This window comes from Pelodiscus sinensis, chromosome 32 (genome assembly GCF_049634645.1).
Source record: "Pelodiscus sinensis isolate JC-2024 chromosome 32, ASM4963464v1, whole genome shotgun sequence".
NCBI classification, from domain to species: Eukaryota; Metazoa; Chordata; order Testudines; family Trionychidae; genus Pelodiscus; species Pelodiscus sinensis.
In genome coordinates, this window is record NC_134742.1 from 8,668,181 (window position 1) to 8,679,469 (window position 11,289).

Here is an 11,289-nt window from a genome sequence, read left to right on the forward strand (position 1 = left end):
TGCCAGGACTAGGGGGTCATGCAATGAAATGAACAAGCAGCAGGTTTAGAAGTAGGGTTGCCAGGTGTCTGGTTTTTTGCCCGGTCAGTGCGTTATTTCTGGCCCCTGTTTGTTTAAAAAAAAACCCAGAAAATACCGTATTTTCTGTTTTTCTGGGACGGAAGGCCAGTGGGGACATTATTCCCCGGCTGCTTCTGGCAAGGGTGGGGTGGGGGGAAGCGAGGAGTGTGGGGCTTCTTAAAGGCACAGCGACCTTTTTTGTTTTCCCTTTTTTTTTTCTTCCATTCAGTGTGGCTGCTATCGTTTGAAAAAGCAGATCGCTTTTTCGATGTGCTTTTGTGTGTGGACGCTCTCTTTCGGAAGACGTTTTTTCGGAAGACCTCATCCAAAAAAAGGTTCTTCCGAAAGAAGCCTGCAGTCTAGACATAGCTTCAGCCAGCTGGCCCTTGGGAATTCCATTCGAAGGTGCCACCCCACACTGAACAGGGCCCCTAACCCTGCAGTGTGAGCTCAGGGGCGGGCTGGAAGTCAGGTGTTGGGACGCTCAGTTCCTGTGTGAGTCTCGCTCTGGGCGCCTGGCTTGGGGCTGTGGCTTCCACTAGGGCTGTGTCCAGACTCAGGGGTTTTTTCGAAAAAAGTAGCCTTTTTTCGAAAAAACTTCACCTGTGTCTAGACTGCAGCCGCGTTCTTTCGAAATTAAATCGAAAGAACGCGGCTTTTCTTTCGACGGCAGTAAACCTCATTGCACGAGGAAGAACGCCTTCTTTCGAAAGTTCCTCTTTCGAAAGAAGGCGTTCTTGAATGTAAATAGGGCTTCTTCGAAAGAGAGCATCCAGACTCACTGGATGCTTTCTTTCGAAAAAGCAAGCCGCTTTTTCGAAAGTTCCGCGTGCAGTCTAGACGCTCTCTTTCGAAAGAGGCTTGCAGTCTAGACATAGCCTAGGTGACAATGAAGCCATTCCATGGAATCCCAGACTTGGAAGAGCCCTCAGGGGGCCATCAAGTCCCACTCCGTGCCCAAGGCAGGACCCACCCCAACTAAAAAGAAATGAAAGGGGCATTTTAACTCCTCCCTTCCTCACTGGGCTGGAATTCCAAACGCTATAAAAGCCAAACATGGGGGTAAAGCCGTTGGGTTATGGAGAGCCACTGGGTAGTGATCAACGGCTTGATGTCAGGTTGGCAGTCGGTTTCTAGCGGAGCGTCCCAAGGATCCATTCTAGGACCAGTTTTGTTCAACATCTTCATTAATGACCTGGATGAGGACTGCACCCTCAGCAAGTTCGCAGATGACACTAAGCTAGGGGGAGAGGTAGATACACTGGAGGGCAGGGATAGGGTCCAGAGTGACCTAGACAGATTGGAGGATTGGGCCACAAGAAACCTGGTGAATATCAACAAGGGCAAGTGTAGAGTCCTGCACTTGGGACGGAAGAATCCCAAGCATTGTTACAGGCTGGGAACCAACCAGCTAAGTAGTTCTGCAGAAAAGGACCTGGGGGTTACAGTGGATGAGAAGCTGGATATGAGTCAACAGGGCGCCCTTGTAGCCAAGAAGGCTAACGGCATATTAGGTTGCATTGCCAGCAGATCTAGAGAAGTGATTAATCCCCTTTATTCAGCACTGGTGAGGCCACATCTGGAGTATTGTGTCCAGTTCTGGGCCCCCCACTACAGAAACGATGTGGACTCATTGGAGAGGGTCCAGCGGAAGGCAACCAAAATGATTAGGTGCCCCAGGACTCCTCGCTGCTTTTGCAAAATGATGAGGGGGCTGCAGCACATGACCTCTGAGGAGAAAGAGAGGGATTTGGGTTTGTTTAGTCTGCAGAAGAGAAGAGCGAGGGGGGATTTGATAGCAGCCTGCAACTTCCTGAAGGGAGGTTCCAGAGAGGATGGAGAGAGGCAATGGATGGCAGAACAAGGAGCAATGGTCTCAAGTTGCGGTGGGAGAGGTCCAGGTTGGATATTAGGAAAAACTATTTCCCTAGGCGGGTGGTTAAGCACTGGGATGGGTTCCCTAGGGAGATTGTGGAATCTCCATCTCGGGAGCAATGTCAACACTGCCCCCGTTTCGTGCCCAAAATATGCAAATGTGGCAAAGCATGGACTATTGCGTCACTTCATTTGCATAATTAATTAGGCTCCTTTTTGCGCAAAAGCCTCTGGGCAAAAACGGAGCCTCATTAATTATGTGAACAAGGCCTGGCGCTAGTCCATGCTTTGCCTCATTTGCATATTTTGGGCCCAAAATGGGGGCAGTACAGACAGAGCCTAGAGGTTTTTAAATCCCAGCTTGACAAAGCCCTGGCTGGGATGGGTCCTGCTTTGGGCAGAGGGCTGGACTCAGGGACTCCTGAGGTCTCTGCCAGCCCTGGGATCCTATAGCAAGGGCTTCTGGAGAGACTTGAACTCACAACCTCAGCAGAGCATTGAGCACCAACCAGTTGCACCCCCAGAGCAGCCTTTGGTTTCAGGGACCTTTGCCTCAGTCTGCACAGGAGTCTGACCAGAGCTGTTAGCCAGGTTCTCAGCTTGGGCGCATCTTGGGCCCAAAGAAGCTTCTCTCCTCTCTTGATGGTTCCACATCTTGGGGAGTTTGCAGATGCAGACCGTGGCTCCCTATTATCTGGCCTGGCTCCCCACTGGGAGAGCTTCCTCTGGGCTCGGCTCTGCCCCCACTATATTCCTGGGGCTTGGTTTTGATAGATAAAGAAACGCTTGGGTTGGTCCTGGCTAATTTGCAGAACCCTCCCCTCAGTGTTCCCTGACAGCCAAGGGCAGCAGGAGGGTGTGAATTAATAGCCCCCACGAGAGGGAGATGGTGGCAGGGCACTTTCCCAGCAAAGTCCTGGAGGGCAGCACTCAGTTACCCTCCTCGGGTCACCGTGTTGCCAGGCCTGGCGGCTCCCTAAACCCTTCAGAAAGGGGTGAGAGATGATGAGTGTGTCTGTCAGGGATGGAGAGTTACGTGCAGTAAGTCCTGGCACGGTTCAGAGGGTCTCTGTCTGCAGATCCAGTTTCCAATCGATGGCTGGTTTTAGTAGGGAATTAGCCAGTTTCATAAATCAAACCAAACATACCCTATCCATGCAAAATAAACAGAGAGGTAGCCATGTTAGTCTGATCTTGGTTAAAAAAAAAAAAAGCAGTCATATAGCACTTTAATGATTAACAAGATAGTTTATTACAGGGGTGGCCAACCCATTATAGGCAAAGAGCCAGAATAGTTATGAATATAGCAGAAAGAGCCGGGGGGAAAAGTTGTCAAGCCAAAAAAAAAAAACCCACCCCAAAACCTGTCCCTTTAAAAGGAGCCCCCAGCCATGTTTGGTCGAGCATGCAGTGGGTGTTGCAGGGGATTCCTACCTGAGACCAGCTGGTGAATGTGGAAATCCAAAAAGAAAATGATAAATCCGGGCAGAGAGGCAGTGGCTATGCAGCGGCAGCGGAATGAGGAAACCTTCATCTTCATCGTCACTTCAATTGCAAAACGGGAGCGGGGGAGGGAGAAAAAAAAGGCAGGTGAATATTACACTTATCGTGGCAAGCAAACTGGGGGCTATTAAGAGACAGAAGATTATAAACAGGACATATTAGATGTTTAAAGGGTCTCGCAGGCTCAATTTGACATCCTAGAGCAACAAAAGCTGGTGCACAATTAAGACAGATTAGACTGCAAGCCTCTTTCGAAAAAGAGAGTCTAGATTACAACCAGCACTTTCGAAAAAGCAAGCCGCAGCCCCCCACTACATCACAGGGGTCTCTTGCTCTAAGAACTGGCAGGAGGGACGTGAGGTGTCCTGCGTGGGCAGGGGAAAGTACAAACTTAGAGCATGTGCTGCATACAAGTGTGAAGCAGCTGCTAAATGTCATGCGCATGTTATTGCGTCAGGGGAGCAGGCGACGGCTGACCTACACTGAAAAGTCAGGTGGACATAGCCACATCGGGTCAGGTGTGAAGAAACAGCCGCTGTAGCATTCCAGGTGTAGACTCTCTAGACCTCTGTCTATGCTCCGTGGTTATGCTGGCATAGCTCCAGCAACATGGTGGCATCGGATGTAGACGTTGCCTGTGTTTGAGCCCTGATCTGCACTACAGGCTTGTGTTGGTTTTCCTTGCCCCTGAACAGCAGAGTTCCTGCAGCTCAGCTCCCAGCGCAGGCAGGGCTAGGACGATGCGAGGGCTTCTTCAGACAACATCTGGGGCAGGTAGAGCAGCTCGCCCTTTGACGTAGGCAGCCTCTTCACTAACCACTACAGTGACACAGACACTAGGGCTGTGTCTACACTGGGCCACTTATTCCGGAAAAGCAGCCACTTTTCCGGAATAACTTGCCAGCTGTCTACACTGGCCACTTGCTTTTCCGGAAAAGCAATGACGATCTACTGTAAAATTGTCAGTGTTTTTCCGGAAAAACTATGCTGCTCCCATTCGGGCAAAAGTCCTTTTCCGGAAAACTGTTCCGGGAAAGGGCCAGTGTAGACAGCCCAGATTTCTTTTCCGCAAAAAAGCCCCGATCGTGAAAATGGCGATCGGGGCTTTTTTGCGGAAAAGCGTGTCTACATTGGCACGGACACTTTTCCACAAAAAGTGCTTTTCCAGAAAAGCATCCTGCCAATGTAGACGCGTTTTTTCAAAAAATGCTTATAACGGAAAAGTTTTCAGTTTTAAGCATTTCCGGAAAAGGGCGCCAGTGTAGACGTAGCCTGGGAGTGAATGCAGGGAGTGAAAAGACAGCACGAGGCCTAGTCCACACTCAGATAGGCCTACGCTTCCATGGCATATGGTCAAATTAAGATATGCAACTACAGCCAGAGCTGGCCTTAGGGGCTGCCATTTTCAAGGGGCCACCGACAGAGCTGGTCTTAGGGGTGGGCCATGACCGCATTTTGGCCTGACCTCCTGAATACTCCCCTACTCCCTGACTACCCTTTTTTGTTTGTTTGCTCAACAAATTTTTGTCTGGTATTTTTTTGAAACCATCTGGCAACACTACGGGTGAGCCTCGCAGTTGCCCGGGGCCACCAATTTGTTAGGACCGGCCCTGATGACAGCTATGTTAATTGCGTAGCTGAAGTCGAAGTAGCTTAACTCGACTTTTGGCGCTGGCTGCACTGCAGGAAGTCGAAAGGAGAACACTCTCCTTTCGACGTCCCTTACTTCCTGTGGATGTGGGATGACCGGCATCGACTGGACTGCCCCTCTCCCTTCGAATTAGTGTTCCTTCACTAGACCCGCTAATTCGAACCTGGGAAGCAGGGCCGGCCCACAACATTTTGGCACCTGAGGCCAAATGACGCCCCCAAACCACCTTTTCTCCTGCTTGCCTGTTACGTCTCTTGTGCCCTCCTTCCTCCAGCACAGCACTCCACCATCTCTGTGCATCTGCAGCAGAGAGATTACACACGCACCAGCAGCAGACACAATTTTCTACACTCTGGGTCCTAGTGGCACCCCCCTACAGTCGGGCACCTGAGGCGGCTGCCTCAGTTTGCCTCATGGTAAGGCCAGCCCAGCTAGGAAGATCCACAGCGGCAGCTCCGCTCTTCTCTGCAGCGTAGCCGTACCCTCACAGGGCTACCCTTCCAGTGCCACTCTGTGGTGCTTCCATGTAGATGCTCCCTGCATAGACAGAAGGTCCCACCTTGGGTGCCGGTGACCCTCCTTGCCCTGCATTGGTAGCTGAGTCAATGGGAAATTATTCTGTGGCCCTTATGCTGTCTCCACTCGGGGGTGAGGTCCGTCTGTCTCCCAGGGAAGGGAGCTTTCACATCCTGGACCTCGGGCGTTACGCCCCAGCTCTACGTTAACTGAGCTTTCCGCTGTTTCACCAGAGCCATCCCGCCCATAGGGCGAGTCTGGGAGGCTGCCAAAGGCCTGGTGCTTTGGGGTGCTCTGCAGTGGCTGCCTCAACCGTCGTATGGATAGGAGGGACCCGGGGAATTGTGGGGGCCTGGCGCGAGGCGGCAGCAGAGGCTGAGGCAGCCATGGTGGGAGGCGGCGGGCTGGGGGGAGGCCGGCGGGACAGGGCGGAGCAGCCTGCTGGGCCGCTCTGGCTCTCATCACCGTGATTAATGCAGGCGGGGGAGCTTGATGCCTGCTGATGCCCCATAACCCCCCGGCTCATGTTACTTGGGGGCAGGGGCCAAGGAGGAGTGGGGCAGGCCTGGGGAAGGAGTGGAGGAGGAATGGGGTGGAAAAGAGGCAGGGCAGGAGTGGGGCCTGCGACAGGCAGGGGGGCTGCTCTGGGCCCCATGCCTAGGGCATTTAGGGTGGGGAGAGGCTCACACAGACTCTGCGCCTCCTAGGGACGGTCCTGCATTTAATTAGCAAGTTGTTAGTGGGCTTCAGGAGTTACTCAGGCAACTGTAGACAGCCAATAGCCCGGTTGAATGCCACAGGTCGAGTCAAACATGAAGGGTGCAGGGAAGGTGGGGAGGGGCAGGGCAGGGTGAATCCCAGATGTATGGATAAATTCCTGTTCCTGGGCTGGGTTTCTATAGACCAGTGTTTCTCAACCAGTGGTACGAGGACCCTTTGGGACACTCGAGAGAAGTCTGGGGGGTACGTCAACACAACTGAAATTTGGAGAAAACTGAATTTTTGTTTTAAGTTTTACAGCGCTTTATTCTTTTTTGTACTTTTTACACCCCAAAATTTCATCGTGTGGAGAAATCCCTGTAATATTATATTTTGTATTAAGATCTTGTCCTTTTAGATCTATCTTTGTTAAGTGTTCTTATAGAATCTCTGTAACATTTCTCCTATAACTTTGTATTAAGATATATAGATCTTGTAAGAAAAAAATCTTTTGAGCTTTTCTCTTTCCTTGATTGTCCTGTTGAAATGAATGAGGTGTGAATTGAGACTGAAAGGTGAGCACCTATGGCAGCAGTTGCAAGGGTGGAGAAGGTCTGGGAGCCAGATCTAAGACAATAGGGCTACGTCTACACTGGCCCCTTTTCCGAAAGGGGCATGTTAATTTCACAGGTCGTAATAGGGAAATCCGCGGAGGATTTAAATATCCCCCGCGGCATTTAAATAAAAATGCCTGCCGCTTTTTTCCGGCTTTTAGAAAAGCCGGAAAAGAGCGTCTACACTGGCCCCGATCCTCCGGAAAAAAAGCCCTTTGAATAAGATCCTCCGGAAAAGGGCTTTTTTTCCGGAGGATCGGGGCCAGTGTAGACGCTCTTTTCCGGCTTTTCTAAAAGCCGGAAAAAAGCGGCGGACATTTTTATTTAAATGCCGCGGGGGATATTTAAATCCTCCGCGGATTTCCCTATTACGACCTGTGAAATTAACATGCCCCTTTCGGAAAAGGGGCCAGTGTAGACGAGCCCTAGCTGTAAAGTGAGCTCATTAAGAAGATTGGACACACAGACTCCTTGGAAGTCAAGCAGCAAGTGCCTGCCCTTGAAAGAGGTCTCTCTGAAGCATTAAGAAAGGCGAGGTGATGACTAATTGGCTGCATGAGAGGGATAAATAGGAGGCATCTTGCAGAGGGACCCCGGGTTTTCGTCTTGTTAACATGGGCGCATCGATCCGGATCGACAGAAGCCCGGCTCCACTCCCTCCCCCATCTAACTCACCTGGCCAGTGCAGTTAGGGGGAGCAACTTTTGGTAACAACAAGATGAAGTGTGCCTGTGTGTGTGTGAGAGTGCATGAGTGTGATGTATCATATGCATATGATAAGTATTGATTATTCTATGTATGATCAATAAATGTGGCATGTTGCCTTATCCCTCTGAAAAAGATCCCGAGTACTTCTTTTAAGTACTACAATCGCCCGCCCGGCTACGATTAAGTTGTTTAAACAAACGTGCTGCAATGGTAGAAAAAAAAATTGTGTGTCTGAAAACTGTCGGTACGGGGGGTGCTTATAAATTTTTTTAAAGGGGTACTTTATAAAAAAAAAGGTTGAGAAACACTGCTCTAGAAGCTGTGGACCAAACCAGGCCCCGGCATTCTGCCAATCGGGTGCTGCTGTCAGGGTTCAGCTCTGCCCTTACCCCACCCCGCAGGTCACTGGGCAGTAGGTTGGTACACCCAGCGGAGGGGAATGGCCCCTGTTCCCATCCCCACTGTCCCTCCTCTCCCATCCGCCTCATCCCCCCCCCCCCCCCCGTGGCAGGAACCCCGCCCTCTCCTTATAACTGCACCTGCCCTTGCTGCACGCACCCCGCCGGGTTCCCCTCACATCTCCCACCGCCGGTCACCCACCAGGGAGCGTCTTCATGTCTGAAAAGAACCACAGTGCTGCCCTCAGACCCCGCCCTGCCAAGGGCTCCTAGGGCTGGGTGCTAACTGCGTTTCCCCCCAAGGGCCAGTGGCTGCCCCACACTCTGGGGGGGAGGGGAAGGGGACACTCCAGTTTGTCTGAGCCCCTGGTGTGATGGCCCCAGCTCGTAACTTCCCTTTCTCCGGGGAGAAGGTCGCAGTCACTGCCCCATGATGTGGCCGAACCGCTTGGATTTAACCCTTGCTCAGCATGTAACAGCTGTTGCGGCGTGGGCAGGATCCTTGTTTCACGAATAGGAACAGACCCGGGAACAGGTTCTGCTTCCCAAAGCAGCGGTTTCCACCGCCGGCATCTTTACAGGCTCCATTTTTTTTTTTTTTTGCCCTTCTTGCCACGCTGCCCCGGAGCTTACTCCTCATAGAAACAACTTAAAAACAACCAATGGCCTTGAAACGTTCATAGAATCATAGAATCACAGAGCTGGAAGAGACCTCAGGAGTCATCAAGTCCAGCCCCCTGCTCTAGGCAGGACCAATCCCAACTAAATCAACCCGGCCAGGGCTTTGTCAAGCCGGATGAACTTCGTCACGTTCCTCCAGGGAAGGCTGGGCAGGGTTGAACAATGACGTGAGCCCTGGGCCAGGCACCTGGCAATGAATTAACCTGGGATTAAAATCCAAAGCTCTCACCTGTTAAAGCGGACAGCAGTCCCCTGCCTTGGGCTCCGGCGAAGTGTCACTGGCAGCCTGAGCTCTGCCATACACCCGGCTGACGGAGCTTTGCTTGGCCCTCTTCACAGGACACTTTGTGGGGCTCCCCACACAGCCCCATCCCCTCCAGCTCCCTTCCTTGCCTGCAAACTCAGCTGCCGGGCTAGTTCTAGGCCCTTTGCCAGCTGCCTGGTGGGCCGGAGCAGATTTTCTGCACCAAGGCCAAAACCTTTTTCCAGTCTGTCTCAGCCCTGGCTGCTGCAGACTCGGCAGAAGTTGTGTCCACAGTCCATGGTCACTGGGTCTGTGAACTACTCCAGACAGACGGGGCAACTTGCTTCATCCGAGAGGTTTATCCCCGGGGTTCTTTGCAGCCCGGGTTCCCGGGGGACAGTGTAACAGGTTTTAGTTTTACTTTCCTGAGCTGTGAAATTTGTCCCGCCTGCAGCAGTGAGCGCCTGGGTGTGTTTCCCTTCCTGGAAACTGACTCTGCAGTTTGCTAAGGAAGAACAGTCCCCCTGGCAACCTGCCAGTCCTGGAGGCTTTTGTGAAAAAAAAAAACCCCAAACAAACATTCCAGTAAAGCTGTAATCGGCAGTCAGCCCCTGGGCTGGGCCCCTGGGGCTTGACTTGGATATCAGCGCCCAGCTGGGAGGAGGCCCTTGCAGGGTGAGGGTCTGTGGCTGGTCTGGTGCCTCCCAACTGTTCTGGGCCCTTTCAGGAATCAGGCTTGTGTTGCATAAAGTTTCACCTCGCTTGAAAACAGCTTGCTTCCAAAATCAGACATAGAAAAGCGTCACAGCTGGGGTGGCTGACTTTCCCCTTTTACCATATTCTTATAAAAGAAACCAATGGGGCTATAAATTGTGTACTAACATTGCAGTGTATAGTATATAGAGGAGTCTAAACAAGTCATTTATGGAATTTCAGTTTCTTTTGTCTTGGTTGGAGCTTGCTGGGTTGCCTGTTATAAAAGGAGGCAAATATCTAGGGGTATGTCTACATTACAAAGTTAATTTGAACTAACAGACGTTAGTTCGAATTAACTTTGATAGGCGCTACACAGGCAAACCGCTAGTTCGAACTTAATTCGAACTAGCGGGGCGCTTAATTCAAACTAGGTAAACCTCATTGCACGAGGACTAACGCCTAGTTCAAATTAAGTAATTCGAATTAAGGGCTGTGTAGCCACTTAATTCGAACTAGTGGGAGGCTAGCCCTCCCCAGCTTGCCCTGGTGGCCACTCTGGGCAACACCAGGGAAACTTGTCTGCCCCCCTCCCAGCCCCGGAGCCCTTAAAGGGGCACGGTCTGGCTACGGTGCCCGTGCCAGGTGCAAACTTGTCAGCACCCAGTCAGCAGACCCTGCACCTGGCACGGCACGAACCAGCCACCTGCTGCCACCCAGCCCTCCGCCTCTTCCTGGGACCAGGCTGGCGGCTCCCAGGAGCCTGCCCAGGGCTGCAGGAGGCGGGCGCCTGCCTGGTCTAGTGCGGACATCGTGGACCTCATCGAGGTTTGGGGGAAGCCTCCAACATCCACGACCGCCACACTAGGCACAGGAAAGTGGCCGCCTAGGGCAGGATAGCTGCCAGCCTGGCCACCCAGGAGCAGGTTTGCATGAAAATCAAGGTGATCGAGTGAGACCCCAACCCTGAGCCCTGACCTTAGAACATAAAAACATAAGAATGGCTGTACTGGGTCAGACCAAAGGTCCATCTAGCCCAGTAGCCTGTCTGCTGACAGCGGCCAACCCTAGGGACCCTGGAGGGGATGGACCGAAGACAATGACCAAGCCATTCCACAAACAGAGGCCAGGGACACCATTTCTACCCCCTGGATAATACTACTCCATGGACCCAACCTCCATGAATTTATCTAAATTCTCTTTAAACTCTGTTCTAGTTCTAGCCTTCACAGCCTCCTGCAGCAAGGAGTTCCACAGGTTGACTCTTTGCTTTGTGAAGAAGAACTTTCTGTTATTAGTTTGAAGCCTGCTACCCATTCATTTCATTTGGTGTCCTCTAGTCCTTCTATTATGGGAACTAATGAAGAACTTTTCTTTATGCACCCTCTCCATACCACTCATGCTTTTATAGACCTCTATTATATCCCCCCTCAGTCTCCTCTTTTCTAAGCTGAAAAGTCCCAGTCTCTTTAGCCTCTCTTCATATGGGACCTGTTCCAAATCCCTGATCATTTCTGTTGGCCCTCCCCTCTCCCACCCTCTCTCTTCCCCTCTCCCACCTCCTTTTCCCAGTCTCCCCGAGTTTTGTTGAATAAAAAGAGTTTCTATTTTTGAACACACGTGTCCTTTATTTTGTACATCAGGAAG

General features: G+C 51.6%; 1 protein-coding gene across 1 annotated transcript in view; it reads right to left on the minus strand.

Annotated features, from left to right (window-relative positions):
• LOC102457120 (butyrophilin subfamily 1 member A1-like) overlaps nucleotides 1–9,437 on the minus strand; it is a 60,098-nt gene extending 50,661 nt beyond the window's left edge. The window contains exons 1-2 of the mRNA XM_075913376.1: nucleotides 8,935–9,437; nucleotides 3,370–3,480 (exon numbers count right to left, since the gene is read on the minus strand). Coding sequence (XP_075769491.1) covers nucleotides 3,370–3,475 — 106 coding nt within the window. The 5' untranslated portion in view covers nucleotides 3,476–3,480; nucleotides 8,935–9,437. The remainder of the gene's footprint in view (nucleotides 1–3,369; nucleotides 3,481–8,934) is intronic.
• Between the last annotated feature and the right edge of the window lie 1,852 nt (nucleotides 9,438–11,289).